We start from the raw sequence: 18,350 nt of genomic DNA, 5'->3' as shown, positions 1-18,350 counted from the left end.
CATGGCGGTCTCATCAGCCACTGTTTCCAGGTGGCTCAGACAGATTGTAATACAGGCCTACGCCTCGAAGGGACAGGTGCCCCCGTTTCCGGTCACGGCTCACTCCACCAGGGCAATTGAAACGTCTTGGGCCTTCCGACATCAAGCATCTGTCGCTCAGGTGTGTAAAGAGGTAGATGTCGGTGCGTCGAAAGATGCCTGTTTTGGCCGCAAAGTTTGCAGGTGGCCTTGCAATTACACTTATATTTCTTTCCTGTTTTTTGGTAAAAAAACAAAACGGTAATTTTAAGTGCACTGTTGCATTTGTTACCGCACGTTCTGAAGCTGTGTGTAGGCAGTGACTCCCAGATTGAGGAGCACTTTTTTACCCACAAAAAAAAAAAAAAAAAAAAAAAAAAAATGCTTGGTTATTTCCACACACTGTTGGTTTTTGTAGGTAAAGTTTTTATACTAGTTCCCACATGCTATTGTAGGTGAAGTTTTTATGCTGTTTTCCCACCCCTCGTTTTGGCACCGATGGCCTAAGAAAGGAGCTGTGTCAGTTGGTGAACGTAAGAGAAAATAGGATTTTATTTTTTTTTGGTACTCGCCGTAAAATCCTTTTCTCTGTAGTTCACCGACTGACACAGCACCCTCCCCTCCTATTTTTGTCTACGTTATACTGTTTGACGTACTGAGGCTGCAGTAGCAGGCTGAGCGGTTGTTACCTTAGGGACCGCCCCTTGGGCAGAACTAGAAAGTCCTAGTTTTATCATAACATTTTTAACACGTTCTGCCTAGCCCTCTCCTAAAGGTGGTGTAACACAATGGTCTAAGAAAGGAGCTGTGTGAGTCGGTGAACTACAGAGAAAAGGATTTTACGGGGAGTACAAAAAAATCCTATTTTTTTTGTGTCCCTGGTGGAGTTGGTCTTCCACATCCCCAGCCTAGGCCGGAGGGCGTTCCAAAGCAGAGATGCAAACCCAGGATGTATCTGGCTTATCCAAATAAAGCGCGTTTTTGACCTTTTTGGTAAGTTGCGATCTACCTCATGAGCACTTGTGGTGAAGTATTTGAAGATGCATCAAAATAGAAGATTTGTTCTATGGTGTTGGGATTGGGACACAATGGACTTTAACAAGTTCCCGCCGAGCACATGCAGATGTGCGTACTCTGCTTTCGGGGGTTATACCCTGTACCGTTGTTTAGAGCGGGCGATCAGCTATCCAGGGATAACAACCGATGTGGCTAAAAGCGCCCCCCTCTCGCTGATCTTCCCGGGCCTCCCGGTGGCACGGGAGACCCGATCAAACCTCTGCCGCTTCTGGCGGCTTTGTTTCAGCCTCCTGATTGTAAACACGGAAGGTATGTCACAACGTCACTTCCTTTTTACTTGGCTGCCAAATGGCAATCTGAATACTTTGAAATGCAAAGGAGGGATCGGAGGTCTTTTTAGACCCCCGATCCCTCCAAAAAGAATACCTGTCACCGCCTATTAGTGTCCCAATGAATCAAAAAAGGATCAAAGAAATTTTTTTTCTTAATGATGTAAAAATAAATAAGAATTTTTTTTTAAAGCTCTCGTGCAGCAAAGAAAACGCATATGTAAACGGGGTTAAGATCACACATGTGAGGGATCGCCAGAGCGAGGGCAATTATTCTAGCACTAGACCTCCGCTGTAACTCTAACCTGGTAACCGTAAAAATAAGCGTCGCATATGGAAATTTTTAGGTACCCTAGTTTGTCGCCATTCCACGTGTGCGTGCAACTATATTGCGTGACAAGACTAGCTTTCTTGTCTCTTGTGGATGTTCCTTGAACAAAAATTTAGTGTGTACACGGGACCGTGAGTGAGAGTGGCTGACATGCTTCCCTTACCAGGGACAGCTGTGAGACACAGCAGGATCTGAACACTTTTTGCATTTAGCAGTTCATGCCTCCTTACTCGGGTCACGTGAGTCACCAGGTGTTAGTTGGCAAGCTAAAGAGTTTAGCAGGATTGTTGCATAGGGTCTTGGTGAGCCCTATTAAAGGGTCTCCCTTCTGAGGTAAAATACTAAACCCAGGTACTCCCTTTTTGTGGCTCGCAATATCTTCAAAAAAAAAAAAAAAAAATAACGGGGCTAAGACAACAGGGAAGGGCACACCTTTGTGAGTAGCTCCAGAGGAGCCTAGTCAAAACCCTAGTGTTAAATCCCCACAGACCAGAGGCTTCCGGGCAATCAGTGCCGCTGAGCCTGTCTGGTACTGTGCCTACAGTCAATGCTGCTGCTTCAGCCTTCATCACCAGGGATGAATTGTCCTCAGCCCTAGCCATGTTGGAGTGCAGGATTGCCTCCATCCTGCAGGATGGCAGGAAGTGTGACAGACCATTCTCCCCGAGCCTCCTAATTTGAAGCACGAAAGGGTTGAGGAAGGGGAAGAGCTAGATGCTAAGGACTTAGGAGATGGCCTGGCAGATGAGTTTGCTGCAGCAGAATCTGGGCCAGATATCCAGTTGGTATCAGCCTCTCAGTCTGAGGCTTTTGATCCAGACTTGCCGAGATGGTTCATTCTACCTTTTTAAGTTCCCTACTGCAGATGTTTCTGAGCCTCCCTCGTACTCTTTTGGGGTCCCTGAAGCCTCCTCAGGCTGCAAAAGGCTTTCCTCATACACCTGCTGCTGGAACATGAGGTGTATGCTGATTGGGAACACCCTGACAGGATTTTGGTATCGACAGGAAGATGATGGTTCTGTTTGCCTTGTTGTTCACCCTTTTGATTGTCTGGGGTGGGTTGTTCCAGAGGTCTATGAAGATTCAGCCTCTCCCCTGTACTGTACAGCTGATATAAAATAAATTTCAACTTTTACAAGGGACAGCCCCCCCCCCCCCAGTTTTTATCGAGCAATGTAGATTAAGAAGAGCAGAGGTCTCGCAGGAGGTGATTTAAAAAAATGCCCAAGGGGGGGTGGTGGTGGTGGTGGTGGGGGGGGGGAGAGAGAGAGGAGGATTGCGCAAAGGCTTTTGTGTCCAGAAGCTTGAAGGTAGCCTATAACCCAATGTTTAGGAATATCCAGCCAGTGTCTTGCACTGGACTCCAATATTTATGGGCAAGTCAAGCTTCTTTTATTTTAGTGTGTGTGTATACTTTGTCTCTCTGCAAAGGTAAAGCATAATAGGCTACTATGCATCGCTTATTGGCCCATTATATGTTTCTTACCTGACACAGGAGCCAGCGATGTCACCGCTCTCCCCTGTATTATGGAGCGTCCATCTTCTTTTGGGTATCGCTGCTCCGGCCACTCACAGCGGCAGAGCAGCGATGACGTTACTCCCACGCATGTGCACGGGAGCCGCCACTAATGGCATATCGCCGTTAGCGGCATGCTCAGTGCACCTGCGCACCCTGTCTTTTTGTCAAGATCTCCTAAACCGTATGGGCTTAGGAGATATTTCATGGACCTACAGGTAAGCCTTAATCTAGGCTTACCTGCAGGTCAAAGTGGTTTGTAAGGGTTTACAACCACTTTAAGTGTGTGTGTGTGTGTGTGTGTGTGTGTGTGTGTGTGTGTATTATATATTATACACTTCTTTTTTTTTTTTTTTTTTTTTTTATATTCTTTTTTTTTTTTTTTTTTTTTTTGCCCTCTTGGTTCAGCAATAAAGTGAACCCCCTAATGGCAGGTGACAGACTCCTCCTTTTTATAGAAACCTCAGGCATCTTTTAGACCCCAGCTTGTGCTTGTTTAGCCGCTTCCCCTGCCACAGTAGCCAGGGAATGGCTGATCTAAACCCAGAAATGATATAACGCATATTTCTGCTTGTTCATTGCAGAAATCTAGGAACGCTCTTTCTTCTGGCACAATATTTTTACTGCGGTCCTCGGCTTGCCTGGATCACATTTACATGAGCTCAGCGCCAGATTAACCCTTTCATGACTAAGCCTATTTTTGACATTTGGTTTTTACAAGTTAAAATCCATATTTTTTGCTAGAAAATGACTTGGAACCCCCAAACATTATATATATATAAATATATATATATATATATATATATATATATATATATATATATATATATATATATAATTTTAGCAGAGACTCTAGAGAATAAAAGTGCAATTGTTGCAATATTTTATGACACGCGGTATTTGCGCAGCGGTGTTTTAAACGCAACTTTTTGGGAAAAGTGACACTTTCATGAATTTTAAAAAAACTATGCAAAAAAATTGGGCTAATTTTATTGTTTAATGTGAAAGATAATGTTACGCCGAGTAAATGGATACCAAACATGTCACACTTTATAATTGCACGCACTCGTGGAATGACGACAAACTACGGTACCTAAAAATCTCAATAGGCGACGCTTTAAAATTTTTTTCCCGGTTACCAGGTTAGAGTTAGAGGAGATCTAGTGCTAGAATTATTGCTCTCGCTCTGACGATCGCGGCGATATCACACATGTGTGATTTGAACACAGTTTACAGATGCAGGCATGACTTCCGTATGCGTTCTCTTTGCTGCGCAAGCTCACGGCGACCGGGCGCTTTAAAATTTTATTTTATTTTTCTTATTTATTTTATTAGTTTTAAAATGAATAAATTGTTTTTAAAAAAAAAAGTGATCACTTTTATTGCTGTCACAAGGAATATAAACATCCCTTGTGACAGTAATAGGTGGTGACAGGTACCCTTTATGGAGGGATCGGGGGTCTAAAAGACCCCCCGATCCCTCCTTTACACTTCAAAGTATTCAGATCGCCGAAAACGGCGATTCTGAATACTGTATATTTTTTATAAATCCGGGGCCATTGGCAGCCGAGTAAATGGGAAGTGACGTCATGACGTCGCTTCCGTGTTTACAATTAGGAGACTGGAATGACGCTGCTTATGGCGTCGTTCCAGTCCCTCCCTAGCTGCTGGAAGCGGTGGATGTGAGATCGGTGCTCCCGATTGAACGGGAGCACCGGTAAGAGCGGTGGGAGGGGGGTGGGGGATGTCCCCTCCCACTCCTCCGGCATAACAGCTGAGCAGCTTTTAGCCGTATCGGTTGTTATGGCTGGAAAGCCAATCGCGGGCTCAGAAAAACTGTACCGGGATGATGCCTGCAGGTGTGGGTATCATCCCGGTATAACCCCTGGAAGCCGAGTATGCTCGGCGGCAAGGGGTTAAAAAAAATACACGATACCAAGCACATGCCTGCTACAGCAGCCATAAGCTTATTTTAGCCTCGTCACCTAGGTACATTTTATAAAATGATAGCAAAACGTGAATCCCAAAACAATGTAATATGATTGGACTTGCCAGTCCTTAGATGTGGTACTAGCATTAGTTTTCTTTTCAACAGAAAATTTACTTCTTTGCCTGGAAAGAAACAAACACTATCTTAAGAGTGAATTGTAGCCTCCTTGTAAATTCTGTGCACTAAATTTGTAGTTAAAACAGCTAGTTGGGAAAACCTGAGGAAATTAACACCTCCCCATGTAAGGAGATGAAGAAAAGATTATAGATTTGCTCAAATTGGTAGAGCAGCCTATGGTAACTATGATGGCCTTCTCCATAGATGTGGCAAAGTGAGTGAGTATAGCCTCCCTGGGACAGTAATGCCTGAAAGGCTAATAAAGAAACCACATCTAAGCATGGTAAGATGCAAAATTTGCTTTGATTTAGTTGCTTTTTCAAATTTTGCCATCCCTACGAACTTAAGAACCTGTGTTTTTTATTTTTTTATTTTTTTTTTTATTTTTTTTTTAGAATGGATTTTCTAAAGTATTAAACAATCATTTACAGGTCAAGGACAGAACTGGAATCAAGGCTACAACAACTACTGGAGTCAGGGTTATGGAAATCAAGGCTATGGATATGGCCAGCAAGGTTATGGAGGCTATGGCAGCTATGACTATTCTGGATATGGGTATTATGGATATGGGCCAGGATATGACTACAGTAAGTACTGTAATCCATAAATATTTGCCATACTTTAACTTTTTTTTTTTTCCCCTTGTCCATGTCAAAGCCTTTCTCTGTTTAAGGTTATACTGCTACCTACAGAAAGATTAAACCCTGGCAAACTGTAGACCACTTCTAAATAGCCCCTCCCACTGTCAGTATATTTCAGTTTGCTGTGGTCTTAGGAAAATGTCATCCTAATCGCACATCACAGGGCACGAGAGAAGTCGTGGACCATTGGGTTATGCTCCATCTTCTGGTGATTGAACACTGGCAGTGCCAAACATAAAGCCTTCCACTGTCAACATTCCTTCGTTTTTTTGCTAGAGTCCTGTAGTTGATGGATTGGTCTGTCTTTGTGCTCAAATGCACAACACTTATGCAAAACTTGTACTGCTACAGAAGATGCAGTTATAACAAATCGGTCCCCGTGAATGGTTAAATCAGTGGGTCTGTACCAGATTTATGGCAATAGATATATATATATATATATATATATATATATATAATTTATTTTTTTATTTTATATTCGTAATGGTGGTGATCTTTGATTTTTTTATCGGCACTGCGACATTACATAGTTGGGTTGAATAAAGACACCAGTCCATTCAGTTCAACCTGAGTGAGTGTCTACAATTCTCCCTATCTCTGTACATTGCACACTCACATCAGTCCCTCTCCTCAAAGAGCCCACAATCATATACTAGGGCCAATTTTTAGACAGAAGCCAATTAACCTACCTGCATGTCTTTGGAGTGTGGGAGGAAACCGGAGTACCCGGTGGAAACCCACACAGGCACAGGGAGAACATGTAAACTCCAGGCAGGTAGTGTTGGGGTTGGGATTCGAACTAGCGACCCTTTTTACTGCTAGGTGAGAGTGCTAACCACTACACCACTGCCGCCCGACATTGCATGGACATATTGGACTCTTGACACTTTTTTTGCCTTGCCTTGTTTAAATTTTATAATTTGTATTTGTAATTGTGCATTTCCCCGCTCTACCTTTTTCCTTACCCTGATTGCAGGCTGCCGGCAGACATAGTCTGCGGGACCACTCGCGCTATCCTGCTTTTGTGGACTGACATACAGGTATGTCGGTTTGCACAGGCGTACCATTCCGCCAAAGTATTATCGGCAAGCGCTTAAACTCTTTAATTCTACTTTCAAATAGTCATCAATTGTAGATAACCCAAAATGTCTTCACGCCAACACCCTAAAAAAAAAAAAAAAAACCTTATAGCTGATGTGCAATTATCCAAAAACCCTAATTCAATATACAATACATTCATAAAGTATGTAGAATGCTTTCACTTTTTTCAATTTTAGGTTGCAGTCTGATACTAGAGTTTTAGATTAAAAAAACAAGTTCTCATTGATCTACACTCAGTACCTCTGTATAATGACAAAGCAAATACAGAATTTTAAAAATGTCTTAATTTTTTTAGTTTTAATAAATTCAATGTCACATTGGCATAAGTATTCAGTCACTTCATTGACATTTTGACGTTTTGATCAGGTGCCTCCCAATTATCTTGATCGTTGAAATGCGTCTACACCTTCGAATTCTAAGGCTGGGTTCACACATGTACGACAAACACTCCGACGTTGGGTGCGCATGTCTCGTGTGAAAATCAATGTTTCCCTAGGAGAGCCGTCTTAACTGATCCAACACAAGTCAGTCCGACTTTGAAAATGCTCCCTGCACTGCTTTGGGTCCGACTTTGATCCTACTTCAGACCAGTGAATATCACTGAAGTCGGATAACCGTCTTAACTAATCTGACTTTGGCATGTGACTTGTGCTCTGATCATCTTGAAGGGGAACCCCATGCCAAATGGAAAAAAAAAACATGGGTTTCCCCTTAAAATCCATACCAGACTGAAGGACCTGGTATGGTTTTGAAGGGGAACCCTCACACCGAAAAAAACAGCGTGGGGGTCCCCCCCAAATCCATATCAAACCCTTATTTGAGCACACAGCCTGGCTGGTCATGAAAGGGGGTGAGGACTAGCCAGTGCCCCCTCTCCCTCCTGACCCATATCAGGACGCATGCCCTCAACATAGAGGAGTTGGGTGCCTCAAACTCAAAGCACCTTGTCCCCATGTTGATGAGGACAGGGGCCTCTTCCCGACAACCCTGGCCATTGGTTGTCTGGTTCAGAGGGCAGAGGGGGGGGGGCTCATTGGAATTTGGAAGCTCCTTTTTAATAAGGGGGCCCCCCCACCCTATGTGAATGAGTATGGGGACACCTAAAGTGTCAAATTGCAGTACACATGGTTTTTAAAGTAATTAAGGCAGCCCTGGCATCGATTCTGTTCTCTTCTCCCTCCTCTGATGTCTTCTGCCTCTGGGTCATGATGGGATGGGGATATCATAAGTGGGCGTGGCCTCTATAGGCCATCACCGGATGGCCCCCGCCCCATGTCTTTAAGTCCATAGCACAGGGCGAATCTGGCATTGCACCTGGAGAGTGCGTCAAGGCAAGACCCGCTCCACAAAACGCTGCAAAAGGCCCCGCCATCTTGTCTTCCCTGCCGAAGGAACAGCGTGCCAAAACAGCAGCGGTGAAGATGGCACAAGGTGCAGTAGAAATGGATCCGGTGGTGGATCTGGTTCTGGCAGTAGACATGTATGCAATAAACAGGCCGATCCTTGATGCCAGTAAAGCTGAGCTGATTGGGCGCATAGACCAACTATCCTCTGAGTGCGCAGACACGACTTAGACAACATCCAGGACCACCTGACTACAGTGGAGATGTGGGTCTCGGATGTGGTGGATGCTTCTCGCTCTCATGGTGCCCACCTATCTGAGCTCCAGGATCAGGTCTGGGCTCTGCAGAGCAGATGATGCTGAAGACTGGTAACGGAGGAATGATGTCCTGGTGGTGGGCCTGCCGGAGGGAGCTGAGGGTGACAAACCCACCCAGTTTGTAGAGCTCCCTTTTAACCACATCAATACCCGGCACTTAAACACCTTCCTGCCCAGACCAATTTTGAGCTTTCTGCGCTGTCGCAATTTGAATGACATTTGCGCGGTCATGCTACACTGTACCCAAATGAAATTTTTATAATTTTTTCCCCACAAATAGAGCTTTCATTTGGTGGTATTTGATCACCTCTATGGTTTTTATTTTTTGCTAAACAAATAAAAAAAAAAAAGAAAAATTTTTTTTTTTATATATTTTCGTTTTTTTTTTCAGTTTCAAAACGTAAATAAGTACGTTTTCTCCTTCACTGATGGGCACTGGTGGGGTGGCACTGATGGGCGACACGTATGGACACTGGTAGCTGCCACGGATTGGCATGGATAGCTGGCATGGCTAGGCGGCACAGATGGGCATGGATGGGCACTGATAGTTGGATCGGATGGGCACTGATAGTTGGCTCGGATGGGCACTGATAGGCGGCATTGTATTGTACTGATGGTTGCACTGATTGGCATCCCTGGTGGTCTAGGGTGGCATACCTGGTGCTGGGCATCCCTGGTGGTCTGGTGGCGTCCCTGGTGGTCCAGTGTGGGCATCCTCGGGGGGGGTGGGGGGGGGGGCTGTGCTAATAATCGATCAGCACAGACCCCCCCTGTCAGAGGCGCAGCCGATCGGCTCTCCTCTACTCGCGTCTGACAGACACGAGTGAGGAAAAGCTGATCGCCGGCTCTTCCTATTTACACTGTTTTCAGCCGTGATTGGACACGGCTGATCACGTGGTAAAGAGTCTCTGTCTGAGACTCTTTACCAAGATCGTAGTTGCAGGGTGTCAGACTGACAACCCGCAACGATAAGCGCCCCCGGGGGCTCAAAATCCTGAGGACGGTCTATGACGTCCAGTCAGGATTTTGAAACCACTTTGCCGCCATCATTTGACAATGGGTAGTCTGTAAGTGGTTAAGCAACTGTTGTCATTACAAGATTTTCCCCCCTGTATGGTGGAGAGAGTGCGCAGGGTACCCACTGGTAACAAATCTGTGGGGTGCCTTCCCACAGCCTTTCTTGGTCAGATTCTTAAATTACTGGGACCTGATTCTGACACAAGCCAGGAAACTTCAGGAGCTGCGCCATGAAAATGCAAGGATAATGCTCTTTCCAGATTTCTCGGAAACGCAGTACAAACGACAATCCTTCAATGAGGTCCGCGGACGCCTGAGGGAGAAGGAGGTCAAATATATAGCATGCTGTACCCTAGCAAGCTTAGGGTTCAATACAAAGGGACAGTGAAATTCGACGAGAACCCAGAGGAAGCTTGTGAATGGTTGGATAAAGAATTTTAATGGTCCTCCAGCCTGTCTACAAACCCACAACTGGGGACGGTATGCTTTTTTCTTTTTTTTTTTTTTTTTTTTTATCCCGCTGTTATGCCCTAAACTCAAATGTTTGAGCATTCTCACCCTGGAAAGCTATTAGGCACGTCTGTGTTGGAGGACATATTTCCTATGATCCTTGGAATACGGTGGCCTAAAGCTGTAACGTTCTGTTACCCGCAATATGCTGTGCCGGGGGGGTGTGGAGGAGCTCCAGGAGTTGGCCAGCGGGTATGATCAAGACCTCTTTGTGACAAGGGTACATTGCTGATGGTACCTTGGGTCATGCACACCGGTGAATCGATGAGGGATTGCTCCTACCCCCACATCGCAAAACTAAATACTCATTTTTATTTCGGTTTTCTGTTGGAGCATGCAGAGATGGTATGGAACCACCTACGGAACTGCCATTAAAATAGTGTCTTGGAATGTTAGAGATCTTAACCACAAGTTTAAGACGGCCTCAATATTCCAATACTTAAAACAGTTCAAACCACATATCATTTTCCTACAGGAGACACCTAGACCTAGATGACAGCAGGGTCCTCTTTGCATAAACTATGGATTCAAAGAGCCCTACACTCAAACCTACTCCATGTTTGCTAGAGGGGTCTCTATTCTAATTGGCGCCATATGCCCATCTTCCTGTGATTTTGATGGGGGATTTCAATGGCGTCCTAGATGCAGCGCTGGACGACTCCAACCCGAACAGAGGGGCATCTGCTTAATTGAATAGCTGGGTGTCCATGGCAGGTTTTAAAGAGCTGTGGCGCTGGAAGCACCCGACTGATAGATGTTTCTTCAATGTGTCTTTGGCCCATAGATCCTTGGCCAGGATCGCTTTTTTTTTTTTTTTTTTTTTTTTTAGTCTTCGGGAATGATCTTCTACTACCATTTGTGATGGACGTCACATACTTGGCTGGTGGGCTGACTGACCATAACCCTCTCTCACCCTGACCTTGGTGTCGGGAGCGAGAAGGGGGGGTTGGAGACTCTCCCCTGGATGGCTACAACATGAGCAGGTCTCTGCCCAGCTGGAAGAATCGGTGAGGATGTATTGGTCATCCAATGCTGATACAGCGCATCCTCCGGTGGTATTGGATGCCTTTTTAAGGCGGTTACAAGGGGGGAATGTGTATATCCGCTATTAAGACGGCTCGAGTGCAGGTCATTGGGGAGAGCTAGAGTCTGCAGCGGTGGGAAAGGGAGTGTGCAGAGGCTCATGCGGGATCCCCTGTCGGGGCTTCGTATGGATCTCTGTTGGAGGCCCGTCGTTCTTTGTCCCTACATTTTACAGGTCAGACCTGATCTGAGATGATAGAGGGCTCATACAGTGTTTGCAGAGGGAGATGAGAATGGGAAGCTTTTGGCGATGCTGGTTGCGGATTATCACCCGATCACTAACATTCCGGTTATCGGGGACCAGGGGGTGACCTTGGTTAGTGACCCCCTGCTTGTCATGCAAGAGTTTGTCAATTTTTATTCTTCCCTCTACTCCCCCATTCTATCTTATGACCAATCAGCATTGGACTCCCTCTTAGGTGATCTGCCAATTCCGAAGATGTCGGATGATAACGTTAATATTTTAGATGCTAAAATTACGCTCAAAAAAATTCAGCAGGTGGTCTTTGCTTTCCCTCCGCTTAAGGCCCCTGGACTGGATGGTCTCCCTGCAGATTTTTAGAAGGTAAATGTTGAACTCTTGGCTCCTAGAATTAATCTGCTTTTGGAATATTGCCACGAACATGACACACTGTCAGACTCCATGCCAGAGGCCTATGTTTTTTTTTTTTTTTTTTTTTTTTTTATTAAAACCAGGAAAGGACCCAATGGAATGTGCATCCTACTGGCCTATAGCCCAGTTGAACATGGATCTAAAGATCTTTACCAAGGTACTGGCACTTAGACTAGCTACTGTTATCCCCTCTATAATTAATATTAATCAAATGGTTTTTATGCCAGGTAAATCGACTGACACAAGTCTACGGAGGCTCTTCATCCATTTACAAATTCAGTCGGGGAATGTCAACTAGAATCGTAGTCTCCATAGATTGAGAAAGCCTTTGACTCCGTGGATTGGCTGTACGTGTTCAAGGTATTGGAGGTCATGGGGTTTGGGCCACAGTTCAGGAAATTGATAACCATGTTATATAGATGCCCCAGAGTAGCAGTTCGGCTGGGATCCTCTATTTCCAATTTCTTTGAGGTGGGAAGGGGAACTAGGCAGGGATGTCCGCTACCCCCCTTCCTGTTTGCCCTGGCCCTGGAGCCCCTGGCGGTTGCACTTCTGTCATCAAAGATACAGTCCATCAGGATGGGCACGGTAGATGAGTCTCTGGCAGTGTATGCCAATGATATGTTACTATTTCTTAGTGACCCGGGAGACTCCTTTGAAAACCGCTTTAGGGATTGATCATTTTGCCAATTTTTGAGGGGTAAAAGTAAACTGGAATAAATCTTCTATTCTACCCCTGGACACTGAAGCCAAATATGGGGCTGATCCGAGCTTGCCGATACAGTGGGTCATGTCCCTCAAATATCTGTGAGTTAAGTTCACAGCAAATGTATAGGATTACATGCCCCAAATGTATTACCATTGCTAGCGTTGCTAAAGCAAAAGGTTCAGGCATGGACAAAACTGCTGCTGTCCTTAATAGGTAGGAACAGTTTGTTGAAAATTGAAATTTCTCCCAGTAATCTTCTACTTCCTGAGACATGCACCTCCTAAATCATATTTTAAAAAGATTGATATAATTTCATCTTTTCTATGGACTCCCAAGCCACCAAGAATAGGCATTAAAATATACATAGTTACATAGTTAGTCAGGTTGAAAAAAGACACAAGTCCATCCAGTTCAACCTTAAAAACAAATAAATAAAATAAAAAATAATCGTACAATCCAGATACCCAATTTTATGCCCACAATATTACAGGAACCCGGTGATCAGGGGAGGACTGGTACTGGCAGAAGTCTTATCTAGCGGGTCAAATGGTTTTTGTTCGTAGGTGGTTGCTGGCAGATGGGGATGCGGCTGCAGTGTTGGAGGCGGCTCATCTGGGATCATATGAAAGTGTCAGATTCGGTCTGTTTAGGGTCTCCGGGTCTGACCTACCTTTGACAACCATGAAGGCCACAATCAAGGCGTGGGAGGCAGCGGTAAAACTGGCATGTCCTAGTTATGGGGGGTTATGCTCATCGGCTCCTTTGTGGATGAACCCAGACCTGCCTCAGTTTTATAACCTGCCAGATCCTATGCTTTGGCTGTTAAGGGGGGAATATCGCATGCTTTGGAAAACTGTTGACCTTTCCCCAACTGAAATCAAGGCATGATCTTGCAAATTCATACCGGTTTAGATTTCTACAGGTTCGACATGCCTTTCAGGGGCAGTTTCGGGTGGTAAGGGGTAGAGTCTCTTCCCTCTGTTCTTGAAACTTCAAGTTAGGAGCTGGTCAAGCCCTTCTCGGTGTCATATAAAAGATTTTTTTTTTTTTTTTTTTTTTAAGACCACTCCACTGGCGGTGACCCGGTGCAGAGAGAGGTGGATGGCGGAGGTCCCTGATGCACAGGGGGAGGATTGGGATGACCTTATGGATGCAAGGGGCTTTTGTTAGATAGTTGGACTATATTAGTTGAGATGGATTGAGCCATGTTGGCCATGTGTGGATGGTGTCCAATTAACACGTCCAAATGTTGTAAGATATATTCTTGCAAAAAAAAGATAAACAGAATAAAAAAAAAACCTGTGTACTGCAATTTTTTTTGCCCCCCCCCCCCTTTTTTTTTTTTTTTTTCTTTTTTAGGTGAGTGGGTAGGGGTACAATGTACCCCATGCTTATTCACATAGGGTGGGGGGCCGGGATCTGGAGGCTTCCAGATTCTGATAAGCCCCCTGCCAGGGTTGTTGGGGGGGGGGGGGGGGGGGGAGAGAGAGAGGCCCTTGTCCTCACCAACATGGGGACAAGGCACTTTGGGTTGGGGGGGCACCCCAAAGCACCCATGTTGAGAGTATGCGGCCCGGTATGGTTCGGGGGGGGGGGGGCGCGCTCGCTCGTCCTGCCCCCTTTACTGGTCTGCCGAGCTATGTGCTCGGACAAGAGGCTCGTATGGATTTTGGGGGGATGCCCCACGCCGTTTTTTTGATGTGGGGGTTGCCCTCAAAAGCCAGACCAAAGGGCCTGGTATGGTCAATCACCAGTAACTGCCCCACCCCCTTTTATCGCTTGTTCATATGTTCCTTGTTGGAAATTTTCATATGGACTTCAGGGGAATATTGTTTGTGAATACTTGGCCATGGCCAAGTCAAAAGGCGGAGCCTCAAAGATGCTGGCACTTGAACTGGCTCTCCTATGAGCCTTTTTGGGTTTCTGGAAGTCTTCTGATGTTGAATATCGAGATGGCTGTGGGACCATTGTGCAACAGGCAGTGCCCAGGCTCATGAAATCTGGAAGCTATCTGTGTATTGGGAATTTTGACACAGCACTATCTGGTTTTTATACAATTGAGTAGCATTATTGGTCTCCCATTGATTTTATATTATATGGAACATTTAAAAAAAAAAAAGAGAAGGGGCGGACTCCAGCAGCCCACAACTAGCCTAAACTAGGGCTTATTTACTCGGTCCATGTCTTCCAATCTGTTGTCGCCACCTGGATTTCTAGATCTCCATGCATTGCTTTTGGTCCTTCTGGAACAAGGGGGTCATGACCCAGTAAAATGTCATGGGGTCTGCTCCAACCTCTTGGCTCCCAAACCAAAAGGACCTCCACCCATCTTGGATCTTAAGTCCCTAAATGTGTTTTGGGCCCTGAAATTCCACATGGAATCTATTTTTGTTATAACGTTTCAAACTGACTTTATGGAAGGCATCCCCCGGGGTTTCTCCCTCCATTCTGGGCACCGCTCGGACAACAGACACTTCATTGTCATTGTGGGGCAAGTTTCCAGTCTGTAATTCATTAACAGAAGGCCTGTTGGCTCAAGAATCTGGCTTTTGAGTCCATCCTTCAGGTCTTTTGAAGATTGTACAGACTGCCAGCAGGTGCTCGTGCTAAGGGAGCAGTCACTCCATCAGTTCTGGGGGCATGGTTGGTGGAGTCTTTTATCCCATCAAACATTTTGGAACTTTAAGCTGTTTAAAACCAAAAAATTTCATTATTACAGCTTACCAATTCATTATATGCAGTGGCTGCATTGGTTTTCTTTAGGCTTTGCCCCTATTGATCTGGTCAGAAACGCACCTCTATTAGAGTGCCCCCTCTCTGGATGAATGAGCCCAGGAAGAACCTTTTGGACAGCAGCATGGTCAAGAGGGAGGGAAGGGTTGATTTCTACTAGTACACCTAACAAATTGAAGCTAAACTCCCGCTCTAACGTTATAAATGGTTTTGAATACCGCACCCCTGTCTGCGTTAAATGGTTTCTCTTCCCTGTAACTGCAAGAGAGCTTGTCCTTTTGAGACTGCTGATGCAGTATAACTTGTCTCTTACTTTTGCACAATACTGTGTACATATAACCAGCCAAAGTCTCTCCCAGGCAAAGATTTCAAAGACTGGGGTTTCAAGATGTGGTGCTAGAGCTTTTGAAGAAGCACATAGGAACAGGCAAAGTTGAGGATTATAGACATTGGTTGGCCAAGGAAACTTAATGCGGCAGATGAGACAGCATGCTCCTTTCCTTTCAACATCAGATGTCCAGTAGTGCCACCAGCATAGAATTGGCAGAAACCAGTGGGACCTAGGTACACCCAGCTATGGTCTGCAGAAGTGTGGCCAGAAGTGGTCTTTATGGAAGTATTATGACCAAAAAGCCATGCCTCTGACGTGGAAACAAGGCTAAGCACTGAACTATGGTCAAACTCAGGAACTGGGGTGTAGACAAATAGCAGCTATATATAGCAGCTTTGGACAGATGAGTCAAAATTTGAAATCTAGGGCTGTAACAGAAGGCAGTTTGTTCGCCAAAGAGCTAGAGCGTGTCTGCAGGCAACAGTGAAGCACGGTGAAGGTTCCTTGAGAGGTGGGGCTGCATTTCTGCAAATAGGGTTGAAGATTTGGTCAGGATCAATGGTATCCTATGCTGAGAAATGCAGGCAGATTGCCATTCCGTCAGGGAGGTGTGTGACTGGCACCAGATTTATTCTGCAGCAGGACGATGACCCCAAACATACAGCCAGCGTCATTAAAAACTACCTTCAGCATTAAGAACAAGGAGTCTTGAAAGTGATGTTTTGTCCCCCACAGAGCCCTGATCTCAACATTTTGAGTATGTCTGTCTGAAATTACGAGAGACTGAAGGATTGAGGCAGCCTATATACACACACATCTGTGGTTGGTTCTTTGTTTGGAGCTTCCTATCTGCAGAGTTACTTTGAAAACTGTGTGCGTGCCTACTTATAATTATAATACAGGTATATTTATTATAGTATATGTATAATCTTTACACCTACAAAAAGGCTTGTTTTACACGGTAAGGATTCACATTCACCGGATATCCTTATAGAGGAAGGATTAATGCTGGGCTGGATGCTCAGTAGACAATATCTCATGTCTCTATATAACTCTATTAAAATGTTTTGCAATGGTTAAATACCCTGTGTTTGGTGGAATGCTTTACACAGTTTGTATATTTTAGGCTTGACAGGCTGTTTGTTTGTATTTAGGTCAGGGCAATGCAAGCTACGGAAAAGCCCCTAGACGTGGTCATCAAAATAACTACAAGCCATATTGAACACTTCAGGTATGCAGTGGCAGTATCAGCGTTGCAGAGAATATGGAATTCTGACTGGATATTGTATTACACCTAAATTAGTACAAACTGACTTTGTTAGGCTATCATGTATGATTCCCTGGATCTGTTCAGATGTTAATCATTTTTTCAAGAGATTAATTGACGATTTTATCACTAGGTAAAAAACTGAACTGATTGAGGTCTGCTTAAAACTGCAGCTCTGCTCTTGGGACTGCCTCTTGGAGTGAAGTATGGACTCTGTTACTCCAACTGTACAGAACAACTTGTCCTAGGGAACCAGTGTCATTTTTTTCACTTTTTTTTTATTTTGTATTGTTTTGTGTCATACATTTCCAGTTCTGGAAGTGTTAATTTTACTGTACTTTTTGGTACCTCTTTGGATTCTAATGTATTGTAAGGTATTTTACATGTGCGGATTCTCCATAACATTTTTTGAAGCTATCCAAGCTTTTGAAATAAAACAACTTTGAGTAGCCTGTCTCAGTGTGAAAATTTGTGTGTTCAGTGGATTTGGAACAAAAACAAAACTAGCTCTACACGGTACAATCCAACTAAATTCCAAAAAAAACTCTGCAATCTACAGTACATGATTAGCTGCTATGCTTTATACACCTATATTGATGATGCAAAATCTATCAGGTATAGCCCACCACTCAATACCATATGCTCAAAACAAACTTCCAAAATATATACAACTTTCTAATATTAAAGTGCAAACCATTTAATAACTTCTATGCAGGGGATATTTACGTAATGAAACTATTATTGTGCAAAAATACAGATTGAATATCTCCTGGCAACAACATTGTCATATAAAATGCTAATGATGTCACCTAATGTTTAAAAAAAAATCTATAAAGTCAACGTTTAAGTGAATCCCGTCTTTGTAATAACCTTTTGCCAACTGCTGGTACCATTTAATTTGAACAAATGTATAAAGACCACTGACCATGTCAATTGCAGTGAAAGTAGATTCCGGCCCTGGTCCCCTTTTCCACCTACTTTCAGATACCATTGTAACCAGATAAAATGGTCATAGTTATGGCTGATCAGTGTATAGGGTCCCACTGAATCAGACTTCTGCCGCACCTGCATTTTCTGATGTTCCATCAGGATTTAGAATCCAACCGCAATTCCAAGAGTTTGAATGCTGTGTAAAATCTACATAGATACAGATTGCAAATCTCATAAACCCGTGTTTTATACCCTGTAGAAAAGATATCAAATGTTCAAACTGAGAAAATTGTACCATTTTCTTGCAAAATATTTTTGAGCACATGGAACCGGTTACATCATTTTACAACTTTGTTTTGTATATGCTACTATGCAATCAAAACACCATAAACCATGCACAATGAGTGTAAGATCAATGCCACAATAAAGAAATGTAA

The 18,350-nt window shown here is 44.2% G+C and overlaps 1 protein-coding gene across 1 annotated transcript in view; it reads left to right on the top strand.

Annotated features, from left to right (window-relative positions):
• The window catches only part of HNRNPAB (heterogeneous nuclear ribonucleoprotein A/B), a 139,939-nt gene extending 122,507 nt beyond the window's left edge, over nt 1–17,432 (top strand). Inside the window, exons 6-7 of the mRNA XM_077471491.1 lie at nt 5,750–5,905; nt 16,871–17,432. Coding sequence (XP_077327617.1) covers nt 5,750–5,905; nt 16,871–16,938 — 224 coding nt within the window. The 3' untranslated portion in view covers nt 16,939–17,432. The remainder of the gene's footprint in view (nt 1–5,749; nt 5,906–16,870) is intronic.
• The last annotated feature ends 918 nt before the right edge of the window (nt 17,433–18,350 follow it).

This window comes from Lithobates pipiens, unplaced genomic scaffold (assembly GCF_037356315.1).
Source record: "Lithobates pipiens isolate NorthernLeopardFrog02 unplaced genomic scaffold, aLitPip1_a1.2 Scaffold_8, whole genome shotgun sequence".
Lineage (NCBI taxonomy): Eukaryota > Metazoa > Chordata > Amphibia > Anura > Ranidae > Lithobates > Lithobates pipiens.
This window is presented reverse-complemented; position numbering and strand designations above follow the sequence as displayed.